The sequence below is a fragment of the Phocoena sinus genome, chromosome 10 (genome assembly GCF_008692025.1).
Source record: "Phocoena sinus isolate mPhoSin1 chromosome 10, mPhoSin1.pri, whole genome shotgun sequence".
Lineage (NCBI taxonomy): Eukaryota > Metazoa > Chordata > Mammalia > Artiodactyla > Phocoenidae > Phocoena > Phocoena sinus.
The window spans coordinates 101,180,931-101,206,635 of NC_045772.1; the positions used below are offsets into that span (position 1 = coordinate 101,180,931).

Sequence of the window (25,705 nt, forward strand, 5' to 3'; positions counted from 1 at the left end):
GGGGTCAAAACCTTGACTTCATCACTTATCAGCTCTGTGACTTTGGACGAGCTATTTCACCACTTGGAGACTCGGTTTTCTCATCTGTAAAGTAGGACTAGTGATGTTCTTATCTTGGGAGCTTTGTGAGGGTTGAACGGGATAATGCACGGAACCTCCGAGTACGGCTCCTGGCCATCGGCAAAATAGCTGATTTTTTTTTTTTTCTCTTTTTGGCTGCACCACGCAGCATGCAGAATCTTAGCTCCGCAGCCAGGGATGAAACCCAGGCCCCTTGCAGGGGAAGCGGGGAGTCTTAGCCACTGGACCACCAGGGAAGTCCCCAGAATACCAGCTATGTATCGCACATTTATTATGTGTTAGACATTCTTTGACGGTCTTTACGAGTATGACTCAGCTCTTCCTCCCATAGATCCACCTACGTGACTGTGAAGTAGGTTCCATTACTACCTCTGTTTCCTGGTGGGGAAACCACGGCACAGAGGTAAGTGCTCAAGACCATCCGGCCCACAGAACCGGGATTTCAACGCCATGGTCTAGACCTAGAGCCACTTTCTAAATCACTGCTCCGCTGCCCTGAGGTGCATGTTAAGTTTGTCACCGCAGCTGGCTAGGGCGCAGTTGCTGTAAGACACCAAACACGGAGTGGCCGTGAAAGCAGCAGCTGCTGGCGGCCGAGATGCTGACCCGCCATGAACGGTAACGGGCCATGACGAGGGGTGGCTTCCGTGTGCGACACCTAAGGCCCTGGTTGGTAGACGGCCAAAGTGGGTCTGTGTGTGTGTGTGTGTGTATGAGACACAGAGACCGCAAGGGCGGAGCCTGCGGGCACCACTGGGAGTGTGCTCACTGGGGTGACGTGTTCACGCCTGGCTCCATCTCCGGGCCTCCAGCGGGACGCCTGGCCGCCTCTGGCCTCACTCAGGCCCCAGGAAGCCGCTTGTGTGTAATTATGTCACCCTCTAGTGGTTACTTCCGTATTAGCCCTTTATCCGAGGAACAGCCCCTCCCTCTAGGTGCAGGTGACCTCTGGGTGAGCAGACCCTCAGGGAACCTGGGGGGGCTGCAGGGGGGCAGTGCTGGGAAAAGAGGAGTGTGGCCAAGGGCAAGGAGAGAAGGGCAGGATCAGAAGAGGGCAAAGTGCTCTGGGAATAAGGATTAGTTTACTCCTGCAGAGAAGGCGGAGGTGGGAAAGGCAGAACATCTGGAGAGAGGAGGGGCTCCCACGCATCAGGTTTTTTAACCTTTTATTTTTAATTGAGGTGTAGTTGATTTACAATGTCGTTTCAGATGTACAGCAAAGTGATTCAGCTATATGTACATACACACATATCTATGTATATACGTACACATATATGTACACAATATGTATCTATTCTTTTTCAGATTCTTTTCCATTACAGGTTATTACAGGACATTGGATGTAGTTCCCTGTGCCATAGAGCAGGTCTCTGTTGTTTATCTGTTTTATACATAGTAGTGTGTACCTGTTCGTCCCAAGCTCCTAATTTATCCTCCCCCCACCCCCTCTGGTAACCCTATGTTTGTTTTCTGTGTCTGTGAGTCTATTTCCACAGCAACATGGATGGACCTAGAGGTTATCATATTAAGTAAAGTCAGTCAGAAAGAGAAAGACAAATATTGTGTGATATCACTTATATGTGGAATCTAAAAAAATGATATAAATGAACTTATTTACAGAAACAGAGCATGCATCCATCTTTACCGAGCGCTGTTTCTTGTTTGTGAGCGTGGGTGCTGCACCCCGGGCTCTCTCGGGAGCTTCAGTGCAGAGGGCTGGTGGGGTTGGAGAAGAGCTATTTTTAACCAGTTTCAGTTCTCTTTTCCAAGGGAAGTAGGCATAGGCCGTGGGACTCACAAGGGCTGAGTAAATTCCGAACTCTCACCACCTGGGTGGACAGCTGGCTTGACTTCTTCTCCCCGGCCTGAGGCTATGTTCTCTCTGCCGGGAAAGGTCACTTTTGTCGGGATCTTCGTAGGTCTGTCATATCTTGATAAATATTTCAAAGGCAGGGAGGGGATTAAGATCCATCCTACTCAGAACTGCTTTGTAAACTCCATATCGGGCCTGGGACTCTGCTGTCTGCAGCCTTACGGGGCCGGACTTTGAAGGTTATTCCCTGCTGGAAGGGTGCTGGCACTGAGCCAGGCTTTGCTGGAAAAAAGCCCTATTTGGATGAACCAGAGCATTTACATTTCTTACATCATGTCAGACCCAGAGGAGGACTAAGGGTCGGCCCTGATGCCGAGTTCACAGCCAGGTTCCCTTTTCTGCCAAGAGGATAGGGTTAACTGTTTTTAAAAAGACAGCCAGAAACTCAAGGGGTACAAAAGCAAAATCTCACCTTGCTGGTGTTAACCCTTCACACCCCAGAGAAGATAGTTGGAGATCAAAATCCCATCTTTACATCATGGGATCCGCAGCTTTCGTGATTGCCAGTCGTTCCCAAAGAGGCCGCTAACTCCAAGCATGGCTTCCCCCCTGTGTCAGGGCATGAACACAGCACGGAAACCCTGTCCACACTGTCCCTAAAGCTGGAAAAATTTGTCTCAGCTCTGAACTCAGTGAGGTTCTTTGTTTGTTGTTTGCTGTTTATTTTTAAACAGTACTGTTTAAACGTACTGTTTAAAGCCGAAAAGTTCAGGTAACTCTTTCAAGTTGTCCATGCCTGCTGTGGACCATCAAGAATTCCTTGATTGGGCTTCCCTGGCGGCGCAGTGGTTGGGAGTCCGCCTGCCGATGCGGGGCACGCGGGTTCGTGCCCCGGTCCGGGAAGATCCCACATGCTGCGGAGCGGCTGGGCCTGTGAGCCATGGCCGCTGAGCCTGCGCGTCCGGAGCCTGTGCTCCGCAACGGGAGAGGCCACGACAGTGAGAGGCCCGCGTACCGCAAAAAAAAAAAAAAAAGAATTCCTTGATTTAGTTGGTTGCAGGGACTAAAGCCGTCAGCATTTGGGCAGAAGAGGGAAACCTAGAGATTGGACGATTCTTCCCTTTGAAGCTTCAAAGGCGCCGTGAGGACGGACGTGTGAGGTCAGCGCCGGGTTTTACAAGTGGAGAAAACAAGGCGGAAAATGAGAAGTGACCTTCTCAAAGTCATGGGGTCTTTCCTGGGCCCGCACAGCTTCTGGGAACCCCGCACGCAGGCTTGCCTTTGTACGATGTTTCAGTAAAACTCTGTGCGTCTGGAAGGATAATCAGACGTGGGCAGAAGTCCACAGACACGGGCTCACTTGTGGCACTAAGTGATGGGGATGCTAATTGACAAACCGCAGCAGGCGAGGGAAAGCAGCCACTCCAAACAGAGTGACGGTGGGAGCGGCTGTTAAAAGTGCTGGGTGGAGGGCGGAAAAATAAAGAAATAAGAAATAAATTATAAAGTATCTTAAAAGAAAAAGTGCTGTGGGGAAACGGGAATCCCCACCTTTGGGATCCCCTTTTTGCCTGGTTCTCCATTCTCCCAACTTTATATATAGATGTTAAAAGTTTGACATACTTTGAAAAATAATACGTAAGCTAAGAAGCTGTCCTAGCAGGCAGAGCGGAAGTGAGTGAGCTGCGCTGTGACCTCAGCAGCGCCTGTGTGGTGCTTCACGTTAGAAACGGCCCGTCTGCTTCCTTAGGCTACTACGCGCCCATCATAATGTTCCATGTAAACGTAGCATTTACTACAAACACCCTGTAAGGGATCTACACCGACACGGAACGCCGTGGCTACTATGTGAATTCATATGCTAATATTTTTCTGTATTCTATAGTATAAGATAGGACGTGCTTAAGATTTGAGCATTTGTTAATCCTTAACCACCATAAGGAATCTCATGGTTGAAGAGGGGAGGGAACAAATTAGAGGTATGGGATTAACAAACGACTATATATTGATTAGCCAAAGAATTTGTCTGGGTTTTTCTGGAACATCTTATGGAAAAACCCGAACGAACTTTTTGGCCAAACCAACATAAACTAGAGAAGCAACAAGGATATATTGTACAGCACAGGGAATTATACCCATTATCTTGTAATAACGTATAGTAGAGTATAATCTGCAAAAATACTCAGTCATTATACCGTACACCTGAAACTAACGCAATATTGTAAATCAACTATACTTCAATTTGAAAAAAAAACAACAACAAAGAATCCCGTGGTTTAAATTAGATCATCTTAAATTATCCTTGGCTCTGGGAGAGAGCCGGTTGTTCCATTCTGATGCATGGATCGTGTTCCACACTGAGGGTGGGAGGTGTTTGTTCTGTTTTGCTTTGCTTTTTTTTTTTTTCCCCCTCCCCGGCCACGATGTATGACTTGGTCTTGTGGGAACTTAGTTCTGCGACCAGGGATCAAACCTTGGCCCCCAGCAGTGAGAGTGCTGAGTCCTAACCACTGGACCGCCAGGGAATTCTCTGTTTTGTTTTTCCTTAAAAACAATTTTTTTTTATTCTGTTCATTTAAATTCTAAGACAAAGCTGGAAAAGGGAGAGTTGAAGACCTGAAAATAATATCTTCTGTCATTTGCTATTCTCCCAGGAAAAGCAATGGCTCGCGAAAAATTTTTTAAAATAAAAGGCTGGAGGGATTAAGTCTGCGGTGTTCTACGAGAGAAAGCACCCAGATTCCATCTGAAAGTTGAGCTGCTTCACACCCCTTTCTAAACAGGAAGGATGCAAATACATGGCAGCATTAGGTGGGAGCCTGAATGTTTTCTTAAACATTTCTTAGATGTTAGGGATCCTGAAACATTAAACAAGCAGAGTATCCCATCCTGGGTGAGTGCCCGTCAGGAGAATGTTTCCTAGCTCCTGCTTGAGTGGACCTACCCCACTCCCTCCCCTCCCAAAAAAAGAGTAAACTATCTCTAAACATCAACATCAAATCAGCAACAGCAATGAAACAACTTTAAAAAGGCGTATCAGAGATCCACCAGATTCTATTCTGCATTTTTCTGTAGCATATACCAGTTTGGTTCGCTTCGTGGTTAGACGCACCTGGATCGGGGTGGTGGTTTCATGGGTGGAGACAAATGTCAATATTCATCAAGCTGTGTATTTAAGATTTGTGTATTTTACTCTATGTATAGTCTGTTTCAGTTTTTTTTTTTTTTAAAGCTGTTTGTTTGTTTAAGTCAGAGGGGGCGTAACAGGTCAAGGGAGGTTTACTTCTCTGCGTACAAACAATCACAACTTCTGTTTGTTCAACGGGCCAATCAAACAGGTAGAGATTCTGCGGCAGCCGGAATTGAAAAGGGCCGGGCACTTTGCCTTAACCCTAACCCGCAGCCCTGCGGCCACCCTTGCCCAGTAACTGCCACACCCTCCCTGGGCCTTTCTGGCCTGGCTGCACTTGCTCAACTAGGGCAGGGAGTTTGTCTTTCTGCTCAGCCACATCCCGAAGCCCCTGGCACAGTGTATGCAGTTGGCACTCGATAAATACTCTTTCAGTCTGATCACTTCTCTTTGGTTAATAATCTGTGTTGCGGGTGGGGAGTAGAGTGAGAGAGACAGGGAGAAGGAAGCTGTTTTTTTAAAGCCTAGATCAGAGACTCTGTGTCATGGGGAGCACCCCGGGACTGGCCAGGAAGTGGGACAGAGAACGCACAGACCTTTTTAGGTCTGCCTCCATCTTTGAGGATGTTTCCTTAATGTTGGAAAAATACAGTCATTTCATCGTTGCCATACTGTGCTCCACGCTGTTCCCTATGGAGCCCAGTCGGGTCACATTATACTTGCTGGGTTCTGCTGTGCGGTTTTCCATTGTCATTTTGGTTGTCGATACTGGCTTTTCAGGTTGGGTCTGTGGTTTCTCTTGACACAAACACGAGTACCTTTTATCACTGAGATTTTCCTAGGGGTCCGGCCATTTTAAGCTGGAAATTTTCATCGGGATTCGTGTTCACATTCCTGTGGGTGAAAAACACAGGCCTTTCTGCGGGGCAGGGGATGCAGCCGCTCTGTGCCACGAGGAGGACAAGGGCACCACGGGAAAGCCGTGACACACGTCAGAGCGCCAGACCCAGCTGGCCTGCCGGTCCCTGACACCCCACATGGTGGCATCTGCAAGGGTGAGGCCCTTTGCAGAGGAGCAAGAAGGCCCCTGCCTATGTGTCCTGGACTTGAACTTGGGGGCACTGGCTACTGGGCGTGAGACCCATCTAATGAGGGTCCTCATTAGAAGTTTCCTCTCTTTTAAATCTGCTTTTTTACTGAGGTATAACCGACATATAAAATAGGAACCTTGTCACAAATTTGCATCACCCTTGCTGAGGCCATGCTAGTACCTAAGGTACGTACAGAAGATATAGCTCTTCTCTGTGTCTTTCCAATTTTAGTAGATCTGCTGCTGCGGCGGCGGTGGGCACTTCAATCCGTTTTTGTAAACGAAAGTTCTAACTGCTTTTGAAACCCACAGTCTTGTTTTATTTTGCTGGTGGAACCCAGCGGGTGATGTTGGGACAGGGCTGTGGCCACAGAGCCTGGTTAGCTTGGGGAAAGCAGCAGAGCCAAAAAATGCCCCCTGATTCAACACTTCCGCCCTCTGAGTGACTTCAGCCCATATCCAGTTACAGAGTCACAGGGTTTCTTTGGCAAAAACACGTTTTTGGGCTAGAGTCCGCCAGGCAAAGCCAGTGTCACCTGGCTAGTGGAGTTTGGGGACCTGTCTGCCTCACACACGATTAGAGGCGTTGTTTGTTCAGGGCTTCTCTGTAGAATGTTTATTCATGGAGAAGGAGACAGAAGCTCCAGCAGCCCAGCTGGCTTTCCAGATCCTGGGTGGAATTTGTAACCCTGTTTTTCTCTTTCGTTGGATGTGGCTGTCACAGAAAGAGAATAAATATGGACCCCCGCTCACCGCCGATGCTGTGCTTCCATTGCATTTAACACATAATGAAAGTCAGGTGTGTGCTCAGAGATACAGAGCTGAACCAAGGCGAGGAGTCCTACACTTCTGTCCCCAGAGCTGGTGACAGTTCTGGGCAGAATCCTCTGGCCTCCCTCCGTTGGCCGCTGGCTGAAAGATGTGGTCCTGCTGAGGTGTTCTCGTCTTAAAACTAAATGACATATGAAAGAGGAAATACAAATGCCTAAGAATCATCTAAATGCGTCTGCCCTTGTGAATAATCAAAGAAATGCAGTTTAAAATGAAATAGTACTTTTAAAAATAAATAAATTTATTTATCTATTTACTTATTTATTTTTGGCTGCGTTGGGTCTTCGTTGCTGCACACGGGCTTTCTCTAGCTGCAGCGAGCGGGGGCTACTCTTCGTTGCGGTGCGTGAGCTTCTCATCGCGGTGGCTTCTCTTGTTGCGGAGCACGGGCTCTAGGCGTGCGGGCTTCAGTAGTTGTGGCATGCGGGCTCAGTAGTTGTGGTTCGCGGGCTCAGTAGTTGTGGCTCTCAGGCTCTAGACTGCAGGCTCAGCAGTTGTGACGCACGGGCGCTAGAGTGCAGGCTCAGTAGTTGTGGCGCACGGGCTTAGTTGCTCCGCGGCATGTGGGATCTTCCCAGACCAGGGCTCGAAACTGTGTCCCCTGCATTGGCAGGCAGATTCTTAACCACTGCGCCACCAGGGAAGCCCAAAATGAGATAATATTTTTTACCTATCACAAGATGAGATTTTTAAAAAAATGACACTATCCAATCATCTTAATTAACTTTTATTATTCAGAACTAAAAATTACTTCAGTGTTTTGTTTGTTTGTTTGTTTTGCGGTACGCGGGCCTCTCACTGTCGCGGCCTCTCCCGTTGCAGAGCACAGGCTCCGGACGCGCAGGCTCAGCGGCCGCGGCTCACGGGCCCAGCTGCTCCGCGGCATGTGGGATCCTCCCGGACTGGGGCACGAACCCGTGTCCCCCGCATCGGCAGGCGGACTCTCGACCACTGCGCCAGCAGGGAAGCCCCACTTTACTGTTTTATTAGGCTTTACCTTCATGAAAGGTTGGAAATTTTTTAGACTATTTTGAAAGCATAATAAATTGCCTAATAGACTTAATAAACCAATTTAACTGGATTGGTGGACTGGTCAGTAGATGCCAGGGCTGTGAGGGCTGGAAAGGACTTTAGGGCTTATGTGGTTCAGCCCTTCATCGTCTCCATGAGGCCTCAGGGATGTAGAGCAGGTGTGTCTGGAGTCCCAAGTGTGAAGGGCTAGAACCGCGTTAGTAAAACACAGTGTGCTGTTGCTTAGGTCTTGCTGTAGGTGAATAGTTTAAAATAGGATTACGCTTTCTTTTCTTTTTTAATATCTCTAGGATGTTGTGCTTTACTGTCTTTCCAGACAGACAAAATGTCATAGGCCTCGAAAAACGGGAATCCAGGCCTGTTTTCCCATCCGCTCTCTGTCCTTATACGACTGTGTGTCTGGATGCCTCTCTGTATTTTTTTAAAATTTTTGTTAGGGCTTCCCTGGTGGCGCAGTGGTTGAGAGTCCGCCTGCCGATGCAGGGGACACGGGTTCGTGCCCCGGTCCGGGAGGATCCCACGTGCCGCGGAGCGGCTGGGCCCGTGAGCCATGGCCGCTGAGTCTGCGCGTCCGGAGCCTGTGCTCCGCAACGGGAGAGGCCACGACAGTGAGAGGCCCGTGTACCGCAAAAAAAAAAAAAAAAAAAAAAAAAAATTTTGTTAGAGTTGATTTACGTTACGTTAGTTTCAGGTGTACAGCAAAGTGAATCAGTTATACATACACATGTATCCACTCTTTTTTTAGATTCTTTTCCCACATAGGTCATTACAGTGTTGAGTGGGGTTCCCTGTGCTGGACAGGAGGTTCCCATTAGCGACCTATCTTATATATAGCAGTGTGTGTATGTCAGTCCCAGTCTCCCACTTTATCCTTCCCCCACCCCCTGTAGTTTTAATGAGGATTGCCACCTGACCACAGTTGCCGTCTCTTCGGTAGACTTACTTAGCAACCATTTGAGCAACTCCAAATACACGGAGGCGTTTACAGTCTGAAAGGGGAGTTTTAGAAGTCCATACGTGAGTCTAATACAAAGTAGGATAGGCTGTGAGATTTGGTGTTAGTCAAGCTCATACTAGCTCCTGTCATGAACAATGCCAGCTGTAAGTTGGCTCTAAAATTGTAGAAGTTCATTTCTAGCCCCTGTGAAAACCAGAATGCATGTTCCCTATCGGCCAGCAGCTCTCCAGGCAGCACCTCCAGGACCTGGGCTTCTTCTGTCTGTGACTCTGGCTTTCGTCCTCCTTGAACCCTCTGTGCTTGTCCACAGGAGGCTGGAAGAAGCAGGGAGCATGGGGTACAGCTTGTGGGGGGTTTTCATGGGCCAGACTCGGGAGTTGCCGACATCATTTCTTCTGACATTCCACGAGGAAGAGCTCAGTCCTATGACCATTTTAGGACATTTGAGCGCTGGAAAATGTGATCGAGCCGTGTGACCAGCCCGTGAGCTCTGCCACGAATAGCTGTGAGGGTCCCAAGTGGGAAGATGTCGTATGGGGTGAAGTCACATCTCAGCAAATAAATGCATAGGTGCCCAGGGATGCAGAAGTTATTAATACTTATTTCTACGATTAACTATCGTTTTTGTTGATTTTAATAAATGCATCGCTGCTGACTCCTCGTAGGTGTATACGCACTTCTAGCCGTTTGTGTTTTCAGTTGTGGTGCCTCTCTCGGGTCAAGGGCATGTTTGCAAGCTGGCTGGATCCAGTGGAGATCAAACCTTCCCCGACCACCCGATGTAGCCTTGGAGAGGAGCCTGAAAATCGCGAGCTCTCCCCAAAGCCACACGCAGACACGCTCCCATCAGTATTTTGTTTAATTTTTATTTATTTATTTAGCTGCAGCCCACAGGATCTTTTTCTTTTTTTCAGTTGTGGCATGCGGGATCTAGTTCCCTGACCGGGGATCAAACCCCAGCACCCTGAATTGGGAGCGCAGAGTCTTAGCCACTGGACCGCCAGGGAAGTCCTCTCCCATCAGTATTCTTAATTTCAGTTCAGCCGTGACCGAAGGCAGGCGGCCTGAGGGCCTGTGCTGGTGGCTGGTCCCCACTCCTGCCATTTGCCGCCCTCACGGCTGTGTAACACAGACCATACGTCCTCCTGTCCTGCCCACGCGGGCTGACAGGCTTCTCCTTCTGCACTCGTTGTGTTCCTGCGGGGTCGGCCCTCCCAGCTGGGCCCCAAGCTCTGGGCTGTCACTCCACAGACAGCAAACATCGCCAGCCTTCCTGAGTGCAGATCTGATGCTGCCTCTCTCCTGCTGGAGTGTCTTGTGTGTCCTGCAGATTGCAGACGGAGGCCCAGACTCCTGGAGTGGGGGGTGTCCTGGGGTCTTCAGTCAGGCGGTCCCAGGATGAGGGAGCCCGCCTTGCCAGGAATTGATGACTTCTGTTTTTCTTTGAATTTGGGTTTTCTCTCTCTCTCCCTCTCTTTCTCATCCTGTGTTTCCTACAGTTGAATTTTGGACATGAAATTGTTAGATGATGTTCTTGTCATTCTCAAAATGCGTTACGTGTTTCTGACCTTCGTCCAGTGGGAAGGCCTCCCCCTCCCACGTCCGCCCGTGGGAATCCTGCCCGTCCTCTGAGGGACAAGTTCAAACACCACCTCCATCAGGACTTCCCTGGTGGTGCAGTGGTTGAGAATCCACCTGCCAACGCAGGGGACACAGGTTCGAGCCCTGGTCTGGGAAGAACCCACACGCCGAGGAGCAACTAAGCCCGCGCGCCACAACTACTGAAACCCGCACGCCTAGAGCCCATGCTCCGCAACAAGAGAAGCCACCGCAGTGAGAAGCCCGCGCACCGCAAGGAAGAGTAGCCCCCCCTCACCACAACTAAAGAAAAGCCCGTGCACAGCAACGGAGACCCAATGCAGCCAAAAATTAATTATTTATTTAAAGAATTAAAAAAAGAAAACACCACCTCCATCATGAAGCATCCCCTCCTTAGGAGTTAATCTGTCTTTCTTAGGATTAATAATCCGGATACACTTACTAGGGTAACAGCTGGACGGCCATTGGTACTGCCACTGTGATGTGCTACTCTGCTCAGTATTGTAATCTGGCCCGTTGCCCCACCCCTGAAAGATAAGAACAATTTCACTCATCTTTGACCAAGACGTAGTAGATGCTCGATAAAATTTAATTGATTTGGAGTCACAGAAAGAACTTCCTTTGAATTACTCTCTGGCATTTTCGCTGGGTCTGACCTTTTTCCTATGCTGAGTAGCAAATACGAAATAGCTAGTCATTTAGTTCTGATGATGGGAAATTACTCCCCGTGTCATTACTGCGTCTGCTTTTCCTAGTGATCAACTGTAAGGATGAGACGTTACTGGAATAGAAAGTTTATCTCCCTGGCTGGTAGGTGGTGACCCTGGGCCGTGGGTTAGGTTGGCTGCCTTTACTACCCATGTGCCCGTAGTATCTTGCGTGTTACCTCTGTTGTAGCCCTTACTACACAAAACGTAACTAACTCACAGATTTCAGATGGAGCTTGTGGTTTTGATGATGGTGGTGATGATTTGTTTCGCCTGCTTGGCTGCCACTCTAGACCAGCTCGGTCCGTAAAGTCCCTGTGATGATGGAAATGTTCTGTGACCTGAGCTGTCCCCAACAAAAGCCACAAGACCCACGGAATTCCCTGGCGGTCCAGCGGTCAGGACTGCGCGCTTCTACTTCAGGGGGTGCAGGTTCGATCCTTGCTTGGGGAACTAAGATCCCACGTGCTGTGCGATGGGGCAAAAAAGACCAAAAACAAAAAAAAGCAGCCACAAGACCCACGAGGGGACTGAGCCTTTGAAATGTGGCCACGGCCACTGAAGACCGGAATGCTTAACCTCGTCATTTTAGCTTTTTTTTGGCCGCTCCACACAGCATGTGGGATCTTAGTTCCCCAACCAGGGATTGAACCCGGGCCCATGGCAGTGAAAGCGCCGATTCCTAACCACTGGACGACCAGGGAAGTCCTGAGTCATTTTAACTTTCAGTCGTCACGAGTGGCCCGTGGCTACCGTAGTGGAGGGACGGCGATGCTGCATTCCTAGGGGAGTGACATCTTATGGGCCTGTTGTCTTCTCCTCTGTGGTGCTAGGCACTCAGTGGCCTCCAGTCAGTGCCCGTCGAGGGATGGACACTTGCCAGGGGCCGCAGAATTCAAGGAGCCTCTGCCGGCGTCCGTGTGGCACCTGCATTCTCTGTGGCCCCCACGAGGCGGCCCAGGCCACACGGCCACCCGGCTCGGCCTCTGTCCTTGCAGCCTTCGCCAGGCCAGCAGGCCACCAGGGAGCAATTGAGCAGGAGGGCTGGGAGCCTGTGAAAGGGGCCTGGCAGAGCCGTAAAAGAAACAGAAGAATCTCGGTGGTGAACTGAGAGCCTCAACCTGCCCGGGCTTGAATCGGGTGACCCTGCTTTTTCCAGAGGCAACCGCACAAGTCATTTAATTCCAAAAACCAGAACCTGTAAGACCCCGGGACCTGGCCTGAAGGACTCCAGTGTGACTCTGGTCTGGGGAAAGGAGATGTGGGTATTGTGCTGGAGAAGGGAGGGAAGAAGGGGGCCGCCTGGCTGTGGACGTTCTCCCCGTGAGGAAGGAAGTGAGGGCTCCTGTAGGGGTGAGCACTTTCTGCCTCTGGTCCTATTAGAAGGATGCTCGACACCTGTTCCCCCTGAGGACCTTCCTCTCCCGCAGCACAGTCTAAGCGTCAGTCTGAACCGGGAGACCAGCTAGAGGCGGCAGTGGGCAGACTGCATCACCTAGAGTTGCTGGCAACCAGGGGGCCACGTCCACGTGGGCTGTCAGTCCCGGGACAGTCAGATGCCCCCTCCTCTCCTGCTCTGGGTGGGAGCCCCTCCGGCCGGTCCTTCGTCAGCCGTGTCCCTGGTACCTGGCTGGTGGAGGTGGAGGCCCAGGTGTCTGGCATCACCATTGCAGCCCTGTGGATCCAGGCTGCTGCTTCCACTATTCTTTTCACTGCAGTAGGCATCTCCCGCTTGTTTATAAAAATGACTGAAATAACTATCCTGTTTTTCCAAATGGAAATTGCCCATTTGGGGAGCAGAAGGTTGGCAACTTCAGGAAGAGTTTAAGAGCACAAGAAGACTAGAGTACGATGAGGCAATGACTTAACTGAACTCTCTGTTTCTGGGATGGAACGACGGAATTGTTTAGAAAAAAGAACCAGTGTATGTAACTGCTTCCAGAAAACCCTATATGTGCAAATCCAGATATATAAATAGTTCAGAATGATTGTTCACATGGTAAAACGACTATTATATGTAATATATAAAAATATATAATACATATAGTAATGTTCCTTTAAATAAGAGAGTCACTTACTTAAAAGCTTTTGGGAACCCGACAAGCAAAATGAATGTGTGAAGTAGCCAGGAGAGAGGCGATAGAGAGCAGTGGGGAGTTTGGAAAATTAGCCTGTGTGTCCCCTCCCCCATCCATGAGGCATTTATATTTCAAAATTTTTTAAACTTTATGTTAGTCAAAGAGATTTGATTGGCTGACAGTTGGTGATTCCTGTTTTTTAAAATAGTGAGATTTCCCTAGGTCCTTTGTGTGTGTGTGTGTGTGTGTGTGTGTGTGTGTGTGTGTGTGTGTGTGTGGTACGCGGGCCTCTCACTGCTGTGGCCTCTCCTGTTGCGGAGCACAGGCTCCGGAAGCGCAGGCCCAGCAGCCATGGCCCACGGGCCCAGCCACTCCGCGGCATGTGGGATACTCCTGGACCGGGGCACGAATCCGCGTCTCCTGCATCGGCAGGCGGACTCTCAACCACTGTGCCACCAGGGAAGCCCCTCCCCAGGTCCTTTTAAAATACGCTTTGGTTTGCAAAAACAGGAACACATTTACTTGGTAACATAAGATAAACATTTTAATTCTAGTTAGCCCATGGCTTAGAGAGAGGTCATTGGCCTGCAGGTGACGGGGATCCAGAGCTCCATTTATTGCTTTGTTCACTCTGTCCCAACCAAGGAATGTGCAGAAGTGGATGACACTTGCCCAGGTAAATGCTTTTCCCCAGACCAGCAGACCCAGTGAAAGCAGATGACGGGAGAAAGGTGGGAGCACCCAGACATCTCTCCCTTCCCCTCCCCGCTCCCCTGAAAACAAAGTCCACAAGTGTGGCTGCCACGCTTCCTGTACCGCACTCACCTCTGGCCATTCTTCTCTAGAGCATCTTTTTAAATTAATTTATCAGGATTCGTGAGGAGGAAAAATTCCTCTTTCTTATCTTGCGATGGACTTTTGCTTGGTACCCAGGGAGAAAACTCTGCTTTTCCGAGTGAGGTGAGGGGGAGTCAGCAGGGATCGGCCCCTCTGGGAACCTTGCAGGGACCAGAGTCTGGGGACTTACACCACCTGCTCCTTGGGTTGCATTGCAGCAGATACAGAGGACACGTTTACACTTCCCGAGGCCCTGGGGCCTGGGGAATCATGTTTCTCTGAAACATCAAGAATTAGGTCTTTAGGGCTTCCCTGGTGGTGCAGTGGTTAAGAATCCGCCTGACAATTCAGGGGACACGGGTTCAAGCCCTGGTCCGGGAAGATCCCACATTCCGCGGAGCAACTAAGCCTGTGCGCCACAACTATTGAGCCTGCGTGCTGCAACTACTGAAGCCCGCGTGCCTAGAGCCTGTGCTCCACAACAAGAGAAGCCACCGTGATGAGAAGCCCGCGCACCACAACTAAGAGTAGCCCCCGCTCGCCGCAACAAGAGAAAGCTGGCGCAGCAACGAAGAACCAACGCAGCCATTAAAAAAAAAAAAAAAAAAAAGAATTAGTCTTTAGCGGGGTGGTCTCAGGATCCGGTTGTGTGTGCTGACACCCTGTGCCACAGTTGGGGCGGGTTTGCTCTCTCCTTCCCAAACAGTGGGGAGTTTGTCGCTGTGGCAAACTTATCACTGTGAAGGACAAACTCGTTTCTGGGTAAGGGCAGTTTTGCATTTCTCTGAAAGGCCACAGTTAAAACCTCACCACTCCTACCCACTCTCTACCCTTCACCTCACCCCCAAGACGTGATTTGTCCTGCAAGCTAGAGACACAGGAGAAACGACACAGTGTTCGCGATATAAGGCTTCCCAAGGGGCTGCAAAGAGTAAGGTGGTGGAGCTGGGATTCCCCCCAAAAAAACCCAAAACTTACTTATTTTCATCTCCACCAACTGTTGAGAAATATCACGAAAAGGAATGCTATATGCCTCAAGGCTGAGAGGGTTCATTGGGCAAAGCTTAGAAGGAAGAACTAGAGAGAGACCCAGGGACAGAGAGTGACCCGTGGGAGAACTTGCTGAGACTGCCTTAACTGAGCTGAGAAGGAGAACAGTCACCAGGGGACTGTGTAGGAGGTTATGGAACTTTCTGATAAAGTCTGGGTTCATCATTGCATTAATCTCTGGTCTCTCCTTAAGAAAATATTTTAAAGAGAAAAGTGTCTATGGAGAGAAATGCACGCTGGAGAAACAGCTAGCTACAGGACTAAGTAGCAATTATTGACCACCACCCCCCCCCCCCCCTCAAAAAAAAGTAGAGACAGAGGAGATCTTGCCAGGTCCTGTTTCCTGGAGCGAGTGGTCGAGGTAGCTGCTGTTTCTTGCATGGCTGGTCCAGGCCTTGTGCTTGTGTAACCAGCCCACGTGGTTTGCATTGAACCCCCTGAGCCCCTCCCTTCCTGCCAGCTCCACCTGCCCTCCAGCCAGCTGTCTCTGTACCTAAATTTTCCAACGTTCACTGAAGGCAGAGGTTTCTTTTTAAGTGTGAGGACCCTTTTTTAAGTAAGAAAAAAAAGTTATGTGCCCCAGGAGACAAAATAGTTATATTTTCCACTGAGATAGTATATAAAGATTCCCTCAAATCATTAGGTATTTTCCCATTTAAAAATATCTGTGTTGAGAAAGACAGATATTATATGACATCATTTACATGTGGAATCTAGAAAATAGTACAAATGAACTTATTTACAAAACAGAAACAGACACACCAACTTAGAAAATAAACTTCTGGTTACCAAAGGCGAAAGGTGGTGGTGGGGGGGACAAATTGGGAGTACGGGATTAACAGATGCGTACCACCGTATGTAAAATAGATAAACAACAAGGATTTACTGTAGAGCCCAGGGAACTCTACTCAATACCTTGTAATAAACTATAACGGACATGCGTGTTATTTCCAGTTTGAGGCTGTTCTAGTCTTGACACATATCCTGGTGTGCACGTGGGCAGATTCCTCCAGGAGAGTGGAACTGTTGTGTCTTCAGGAACGTGTTTTTAAAATGTCAGAGCTTTATTGAGCTATAACTCACGTACCATATAATTCACCATTTAAAGTGTATAATTCAATGGTTTTAATATATTCCTTGAATTGTAATATACTAGCGTCCTCAGTAGCACTTTTAAGTGAGCAAGTATTTTATTCGTTACAAGGATGTACATATACGTAGACTGTCAGAGTGGAAGTACGTGGACATATTTACTCATTTTGGAGACAGTACTTGGTCTGTGTGTTCTGTGGTTGTGTGGTCTCCAGATATCTTTAGCCCCTAGGGGAGGAGCCACTGGTTCCAGGCATTCCATGTAGAAATTTGCCATTAAAGTCCATCCATCCATCCACACATCCATCCATCCATCCATCCACACATATATATGTAATTTGAAAGACTCCATGCTTTAATTCGTTGCATATTACTGTGAATGGTTCTATGACAGTGGTTCTCACATTTTCTTGGGCGTCAGAACCACCAGATGACTTGTTAAAACGGATTGCTAGGCACCACCCTCAGAGTTTCAGATTCAGTAGGTCTAGGTGGAGCTTGAGAATCTCGGTACCTAATCGGTTTTCAAGCATTGCTCACGCTGTTAGTTGGGGACCATATTTCGAGAAACTTGTAGCGGCTGTTACCTTGGAAGTTGGAGGACTGTGTACGGAAGGAATTCATTCAATCATTCAATAGATGAGATGGGGTATAAGACACAATTTTTTGGAGGGAAGAGGGCGCTTAGCAGGCTCTTGTGGTAGCTCAGAGTATGGCAGTAGCAATGGAGAGTCAGGAATACATTTTTAAAGTATTAGGGAGCCACAGTCAAGAGGCCTTGACAATTGCTTTGACATGGAGGGTATGGGTGAGGGAGGGGTCATGAAGGACACCAGGATCCGGGAGGAGAATTGGAGGACAGAGAGCAGGCAGGATTGCAAGGAAGAGGTGTAGCCAATCAGTATCTTCATGTCTGTACTTCTTAGCTCTCTAAGAAGACTTACTCAACCATCATTTCGTGGTCAAAAGGTGACTGACCCCCCTAAGAAACTAGAAGCATGTGATCATGGGAGTTTCCCTGGACCACGGATGTTAGATGCTCAGTGGGGATTCAATATCAGATTTCAGAGGGGCTCGTAACTTTAACAAACAAGAATTGTTCTGAGTACATTGGAAATTATCGCACTCCTTCTTTACTGCAATATCTCTCGGACCCTTCCAAAAGCAACTTGAAGTTTTCTTTTTGACCAAAGCGCATTGCTAGGTGCCGTCCTTGCTCTGTCCCTCTCCAGCTCTACATCCTGACGTGGTCGTCCTTGGGCTGATGCGTCCTGCCTTTCAAGTAGGTTTGTCGTCCCTGCTGGACCACAGCGCCTTGGGGAAGCAGCTCCCTACACATTTCCAGACGCTGGATGGTGCTCGAGTCTCTGAGGAGAAGGTAGAGACACGCTGGCGTCTCTGAAATCTCCACCTGCAGCCGACAGTGGTTCCCAAACAAGAGGATAAGGAGCGAAGCAGCTTCTCGCTGGTCGGTGGGCTGCAGCGTGTGGAGGCCTTGGTGTCCCGCCTCCTGTTTCCTTGAGAGCAAACGAAGGCTTTCCTTTCAGTGGGGTTCTGTCCTAATGACGGGGAGGAGATGGTGAACAGGATCGTTTCCAGAGCAAAGACACAAAACCACGAGTAAACAGATCAGCACGCCAGCTTCTTGTGTGTTACGTTCAGAGCTGCTGCTCCAGGAAGCTGGGGAGGAGGACGGAGGGCCCTTCTTGGGAGCGGGCGGTCAGTTGAAGATGTGACCTCAAGGACAGAGGAGCCTGCCCTACACAGAGAGAGGAGAAGCTGGTCCCGAGGTCAGCCAAGTGCAAAAGGAGAAACCGTGGGGACGGGCGGAGGCAGGCCTCAGACAGCTGGGGGTTCCTCCAGCAGAGTGGAAACCAGGAGAGGGTGGGAGGCCCGTCCGGGGTGGGGCTCTTGAAAGGCCTCGCGTATGTGTTGAGGAGCTCCGACTTCATCCTTTAGGAGACGGGGAACCTTTCTTTAAAAAGCAGAGAAGTCTCTGGTCAATTTTGAGTTTTAAAAAGAGCTCCTTTGGAACTCCCCTGGCGGTCCAGTGGTTAAGACTCCACGCTTCCACTGCAGGGGGCAAGGGTTTGATCCCTGGTCGGGGAACTAAGATCCCACACGCCGTGTGGGGCGGCCAAAAAACATTAATTAATTAAAAGTAAGTAAATAAAATAGAAAAAGCTCCTTGGCAGCTGTATTCGTTGAAAGGCAATGCAGTTTTCCACCATCAGTGTAGGGTCTTCTCCTCCCGAAGACACAGTCCCTTGGTCAGCATCCCTGTTACAAGCTATCTGAAACTTCTTTCCACTTTCTCCCCAAGCCTTGCATTTCTTCGCGTAAGCACGTTGCTCCTTGCCTCTGCGCCCCTCACACCTCACAGGGTCTGTCTCCCGACACTCATCTCAGCCTGGCTGGGATCGCCCATCTCAACATAAACACCAGCTCTTTAAAACCATCATTCTATTTCTTATACATCAACTATCCTTCAAATATAAGTGAAAAAAATTCCTATTATTCTATTTTAATTTCTCCAGCTTTAAACAACCTGTTCTCAATCCATGTATCATTCTGTTTGGGGGGCAAGTCTGCTTTTTTTCTCCCACGAGGCTGCGTGTGTGAGTGTGTGTGTGTGTGTGTGTGTGTGTGTGTGTGTGTGTGTGTGTGTGTGTGTTTATACTGGTCACTTTGTAATCAGCCTGTGTTTTATAAACATTGCTTTTGGGGCTACTTCCTACAAATCAGGATGTTGCCCTCGGACAGCCTTCCTCTTGGTAAGAGGGCAGTGGTGAAAAGCAGGGAGGCAGAGCAGAGAAGGCCTTTGCTCCGGGGGTGGTACGTGATGTGTTCAACCTGTGTTTGGGGAAGAGGGGAAAGGTCTCGATTCCAAGCCAGGGTCTCCCATTCAATCGCTGTAGGACCGAGTTCCTGGGCCCCTCCACGCCTTAGTTCCCTGTGGTTTCCCTGCTCAAAGTGAGGATAAAAATAGCCTGTACCATAGCATTTTAGTGACGGTTAAATGAGGAAAACGGGTGTAAAACATTTGGCTCAGTGCATGTAGAAGGTGTTTAATAAATGCTCACTAGTATTAGGTATTGTCACTGGTCATCCATCAGGAACTGTTTATTGACAGGTGTACGTCCAGCAGGCAGGATGGGGCACCCAGGAGAAGGAGGGGGGCACATCCTACCTTCAGCAAACACTGGGCCCACCGGAAAAGTAGGAACACACAGAGTCCCAAGGCAGCGTGTGCGGGCTTGGCGGTGCAGGCTGGACACCATCCTCCAGGGGCTGAGGAAACGCCAGGTCAGTGGAAAGAGCCTCCTGGCATTGGATTAACCAAAGGCAGCTTTACAGAGGAAGTGAACCTTGGTGGTGGACTTGAGAGTCGTTTGAGGTTTGATTGCTGGAGAGGCAGAAGGTTAAGATGAAGTCTTGGGTGGGGAAGCAGGGCTTGTTCTCAGAGCAGGAGACTGGAATAGGGACCCCGTGGCAGGAACTTCAGGCAAAGAGTTGGGGGGTAGAATGAGGCCAGGTTGGGAAGTTTCGGGGGCTCAAGGGCTGGGAACCACCGTGAATTTTCAACCAGGGAAACATTATGACGCACAGTCAGTGCTGCAGGAAAGCTGGTGTTGGAGCCCCGTGGGTTAGACAGCAGAGAGCACTTCCTGGAAAGTGGGGAAGGGGGATGAGGGCACCTGCATTGCAGGAGGTGTCGTCGGGTGTCCTGCGGTCCATGAGGAGCCTTTCTCTGCAGAGGTGGAAATGGAGTGGCCAGGTTGGCCGGGGGATAGCGGGGAGGGGAGGGAAGGCACAGGCCTGCAGCTCTGGTACCCCCTCCCCAGCCCCCACCCTCCGCAGAACTCCTGGGACCAAGGGCAGCACTTGGACAGCAGCCAGGAGTTCACACAGGGACCGAGCTTGTCTACTTGCTGTGCCAGGACTGTTAACAAAATTGCAAATGGCCTTTGAATTACAAGGCAGCAGCTCCTCGCTGGGTCGCAGAGTAAGAAGTAGCCAGTGGCGACCTGGAAAAGGGTCCCTGCAGGCTGTTCTTTCTGGGTAGGTTTCCGGGGGGGGGGGCCCATCTGGGGCCAGGGGGCAGGTGTGGGAGGTGACATCACTTCCTAGGGGACACCTGAGCTGCTTGAGTCCTCGGGCTCTGGGGGAGGCCAGTCCTGAGCAGCCAGGGGTGGTTTTGTGAACAGCCAGTGACCTTGGTGGGCGCTTGTCCCACGGGTGGGGTTTTCTGTGGCATCACTGCTCTCGTGTGTGGACAGCAAGGGGATGCCCCTTCAAGGGCGGAGCTGCTGCGTCGGCCCCAGCCCCCAAGCCCCTCTCCGGGTCTCCCAGCTGCTCGGGGTGGACACGGCCTCTTAGGGAAAGAAAACTTGTGGCTGGAAAAGTCCCAATTCAAATATGCACCCCTTTGGCTGTGACAGTGAAGTGGTCTCAGTAAGGACCCTGGACGTGCGCGGAGGGGCCCGAGTACAGCAGGGCTACACCCCACCTGGCCACTCAGTGGTTTGGGGGATGCTCCCCGCAAGGACCCTAAACAGGGTAAACCATCACCCTCATTCTGGATCTTTGTCCCCCCTTGATTTTTCCTCGAGGTTCACTGGACCTGACATATGACGTACTTATTTGTTCATGGCTGTATCTCTGGCACATGACCAGGCCGCCAAGACGCATTTGGCGAACGACTATTTTGAATGAATGAAAATAATGCGGCAGGCGGGCAGAGGAGATGTCTGACCAGCTCGTTCTGACCCTCAGGAGGGGTCCTGACTCAGAATGTGGCATCCTCCCCTGGCCCCGAAGAGAGAGACCCTGGACCCCCCCCCCCCCCCAATCCTGCCCTGTCCACTCGCTCGTTCGGCCAAACCGTGGGCCTCACGGCCTCCTTCCTCCCCAGCCGGGTGGGGCAAGACGTCTCCATTCTGCCCATGCCAATGAGGCCAGTCGCTGGGGGGTCACGTCTGTCCGTGGGAGAGAGCGGGTCCTGAGGGCTGCTGTGTGTGCGACTTGGGGACAAGTGTTTAATTTCAGGTGCCGGACATCTGGAAAGCAGAGAAAGAAGCCACCACACGTGCTAGGGTCTTCTGTTTTCCTTTGCTAAATTTTAAAACATATATTTTTTAATGAGCCGAGAGTTCGCTGGAAAGCGCGGGGTGGTGGGAACAGCCGCCCGAGTGATTCCCGCCTCGGGCGATGTTGACGAGGGCGGGATTAGCGGCGCGGGGAAGTTTGGCCTCAGCGCCTGCGCTGGAGCCGAGCGGTCAGAGCCGCTCTGACCGACTCCTGTCCTCGGAAACGGGCCTAGCGTGGCCTCCGGTGAACCTGGGACTTGCAGGAGAGGTTTCACGGGAGCCTGATGCGAGGGTGGCACAGAAATGAGAGAGAGGGGCCTGGGGATGAGAAGGGGCACCAGCTGGGAGAGAGAACTCAGCTCCCCGGTGGTGGGGATGGGCCGGCGGGAGCGGGTGTGGGGAGGGAGAGGACCGGGGGTGGGGGGGGGGGAGTGGCCCCGGCCCTCCAGCCCCCAAGAAGGGCTGGTAGTGGGGTGGAGGGTGTTTGCACAAGCAAACTCTTTGAAGCTTCTCTCCTGTCCTCCCACTCTGGCCCTGGTCCCCTCCCCTCCATAAAGCCATTAGCTTCTGGTGCCAGCTCTATCTCTGCTCCATCTCTGGGCCCTGTCGGTGCATTCACAGACCTCCTGCCCTGGGGGACGGGGAGGTTTTATGGGGGGAGGGCCTCTTCAGAGGAGGCGAGGTCTGTTAGGAAAGCAGGGTGTGGGGCGCCGCCGGCGGCCGCCAGGCCGGATCATTTCCGAGCTGGCTCTGCATGACAAAGGGGCTTTGATCTGCCCCCCACCAGCCCGACACACCTGCCCGCGGGTGCCCCCGCCCCGACGGAGACCTCCCGAAGAAAAGCCCGGAGGGGGTGGGGACAGCTGTGCCCCAGCTCCCCCGGGCCCTGCTCGGCCACCTTCCTCTCCTGGTGGCTCCGGGACAGAGATATCTCCCAGGCTGATGACCCAGAGCCCCTCCCGGAGAGCCAGGAGGCCCTGTGCTGCTCGGTGAGATGGGGGTGGTCTCGGAGTGTGGGGGCGGGGGTTTCGTTGAGGTGGGGTGCTGAGGGGCCCTGGGGGTGTGGTCACGCCCTGGATGGGGGCTCAGGGAGGAGAGGAGGTGGGGTTGCGTTGCCAGAGGCTTGCTCCGGGGTCCGTCTGTCTCCAGGGGCTCTGGGAAAGCTGTTCTCTGGGAGCAGGCAGTCTGATGCGAGGGTGGCAAACCCATCCCTCCTGGAGGGCACAGGGGAGGCATGGGCCACCGAGGGGCTACCGCTGGCACAGCCTGGGGGCAGCTTTTACATTTCCCAGAGGAGTTGGCTGGAGAAAGTGAAAAGTCCCTCCCTTCTACTGTCTGTCCCGGTGGACTCGGGCTGGGCTTTGGAAACCGCGTTTAGCGGGAGAAGGGTGCAGACTGAGAACGAAGGCTCCTGCTTGGCTGTAGGTAACCAACTCGCCAGGTGTTTTTAGCTGCACGCAACAGATACACCCCTGGGAGGAGCTGTCCCAGGATGGGATGGTCCTGTCTCCTTGGACGTTCTGGAAGGAGGGCAGGTGTGCGTAGTAGCAGCCAAAGCATCTCCCTAAATGCCGCCCGGAGCGGCTCTGCGCTGGAAATGCCTTGCTTTCCTCCCTTTCCTGGTCTCTCAGTCCCCTGTTTCCTTAAGCAGCAGGTCCTGAGCAGGGCTCCCCAGGCTGGAGCGACCCCCAGGGTGAGAAGGAGAGGGTGGGACGGGAGGCTGGGGAGAGATGGACCTTCCCCGGGAAGCAGGCCCTCCCGGTGCCCCTGGTCTGCATCGCACACTGACTGCTCCCTTTGGCCTCTTCTCTCCAGGGATCCCGTCTCGGAAGCCGTCGGCCCCCGGGGTCTTCCCCGGGCCCTGCGGGGGGCGCGGGCGGACCATGCCCAGCCCGCCTGCCCTGCTCGCTGCTGCCGCTGCGCTGTTTGCCTGCTGGGCCCCGCTTCGGGCCGCGGCCAGCTCCTGGTGGTGAGTGCGGGCTGCAGCCCTCCCAGCCTGGCCCCCTGGGCCACAGAAGAGGGGCGAAGGGGCCGTTCCCTTTTCAGCAACCCCAGGAGAACGGGCACAGCTCTTTCTCTCTCGAGCCCCCAGCGTTATGTAAAGGCTCCCTGAGGAGAAAGGATTAGTTCATTTGGCTTTTTCTCTGATCCTGTCCACAGTCCCCTTTCCCTGGACCTCCTCCGTCTCCATGGGTTGTTAGAAACAGCTCTTTTGTTGCTCTCGGATCAATACGAATATTGATTTTTTTTTTTTTCCTGCTGGTGAGGGCAAGGAGAGTAGGATTCCCAGTTTCTAAGTCTGAAGACCCGATGAGGGCTTTGCAGCAGCATGTGTGGCTTCCTTTTGTGTTGTTAAGATTACTGTCACTGCCAGGTGGACAGGGGAATGACAGGCATGCCCCGCATCCCCTGTTTGGCATGGTCTGTGCTCTGCTCTCACTTTTGCTCAGATGGCAAAACCGCAGCCTTCCTCTCTGACTTAGCACCTTATTATATCTGCTAGATGAGCGGGAGAGCCCTACAGGGCAGGGTCGGGGGCCGTGTGGCAGAGAAGGAAGTGCAGACTTTTAGAGTATATGGCCAGGTATGTAAATTGGTTTCGATTTTAAAGGCCTAAGGGGAGTTCTCTTGAAAGGAATGGACTGCTTTCCGCACACATCCTGCACTTGGGCCACAGTGGCCTGGCCGCGCCTCCTGCAGAGAAGCGGCCTCACGCACAGCACGCCCACCCGGCAGGCCACTCCGGTCATCCCCCCTGAAGCCCTCTCCCAGCTCGGAGCACTCCTCCCTGTCTGGTCACTGTGGATCCAGACGCCCAAGGTGGTCTCGGGCATTCGACATCTCACACGTTGCCTGCGTTCGTGCCTCAGTTTCCCTTTGAAGGCAGGAACTCGGTTTTGGGTGACTTTCCTTCCCAAGCCCCCGGCTCAGGGCCTGCCCGCGGAAAACCCCCCTGGGAGGGGGTCAGGTGCGAGGCCTGCTGCTGCCCCTGGGCTGCGCTCACTCCTGGCCCTCTTGCTGCAGGTCTTTGGCTATGAACCCGGTGCAGAGGCCTGAGGTGTTCATCATCGGGGCGCAGCCCGTGTGCAGCCAGCTCCCCGGGCTCTCCGCCGGCCAGCGGAAGCTGTGCCAGCTGTACCAGGAGCACATGGCCTACATAGGCGAGGGGGCCAGGACGGGCATCAGGGAGTGCCAGCACCAGTTCCGGCAGCGGCGGTGGAACTGCAGCACCGTGGACGATGCCTCCGTCTTCGGGAGAGTCATGCAGATAGGTGAGCGGGGCGTGGGGCTGGAGCAGCTGTGCTTCCCGGCCTGGGAGCCAGGGCTCCACGGGGGACCGGCGTGCTAAGGGGTGGTCTCGGGTGGCGTGCCGGCGCCCAGCCCCCGGGGTCAGCTGGCCCTCTGCTTCCCGCCCTGCCCCGAGCAGGGAGCCTAGAGGCGCTCCCTCTGGGCAGGGGGCGGGGGTCTAAGCCGAGTTAGAGCGGATCGGGAAGCCCGCCCACCACGACTGACCCCTGTCTCAGCTCCAGGGCCTCCTCGAGAGCTGTGGGCAGAGAGCTGAAAATTGCAGCCCTGAGTGTCTGGAGAGTTTTGCCTCTTCCACTTGGACACAGAGAGAGAGAAACTTTGGGACAAATTGGCGATGGCTGTCATTAACCCGACCCAGATCCAGTCCCGGCTTTTTCATCTGAAAGGGGATGTGTGTGAAAATGAGGGTGGGGAGGGGCAGACTGAAGGAGGAAGATGAGAGGGCCACCCCCGCCTGGATTCCCGTCCTGTCCCCTCTCCCACTCCCGGCCGAGGATTCTTCGGCTACCCTATTGCTTAGATGGAGGTGTGATCTGGGGTCTAATTGTTTTAGGTCCTTTTGAAATGCAATCCTCCCCTCCCTGGCAAGAAATTGAGAAATCCGGCCCTATTCTACTGGTTCTTATCCCCAGGGCCATAAAAGGAAGGTGTTAGAGCACCATGTCCCGGCTCACACTCTCCCCGAACAGCTTCCCCCCCACCCCACCCCGAAGGCAACATTCTGCAGTTCCCTGAGGCTGCGGTTTCCAGCAGGCCGGGACCAGGGGAGTTAGGGATTCTGCGCTTTTGCGAAGGCCCCTCCCTCTCCTGACCCCCTTCCCCTCCCTCCCTGCCCCACATTGAGAAGTGAGGTCCAGGGAGATTACACTTTGAACCTTGCTTCTCTCTTCTTCCTTCAGCATCAACTCAAGGCCCTTGAAAGGAATTCTCATGAGTTCCTGTAACAGTCCTGCTGGGCAGCTTTCCCGAAACAATAGGCCTGGGGGTCAAATGGGACTCATTCATAGT

At 52.0% G+C, this 25,705-nt stretch overlaps 1 protein-coding gene across 2 annotated transcripts in view; it reads left to right on the forward strand.

Annotated features, from left to right (window-relative positions):
- Positions 1 to 25,705, forward strand: part of WNT5B (Wnt family member 5B) — a 90,335-nt gene that overhangs the window by 55,393 nt on the left and 9,237 nt on the right. Inside the window, exons 1-4 of one of the 2 annotated variants that reach the window (XM_032644929.1) lie at positions 21,568 to 21,656; positions 22,176 to 22,377; positions 23,204 to 23,357; positions 24,413 to 24,660. In XM_032644929.1, coding sequence (XP_032500820.1) covers positions 23,272 to 23,357; positions 24,413 to 24,660 — 334 coding nt within the window. In that variant the 5' untranslated portion in view covers positions 21,568 to 21,656; positions 22,176 to 22,377; positions 23,204 to 23,271. Of the gene's footprint in view, positions 1 to 21,567; positions 21,657 to 22,175; positions 22,378 to 23,203; positions 23,358 to 24,412; positions 24,661 to 25,705 lie in introns of those variants that run through there. The other variant, XM_032644928.1, reaches the window with a different exon arrangement.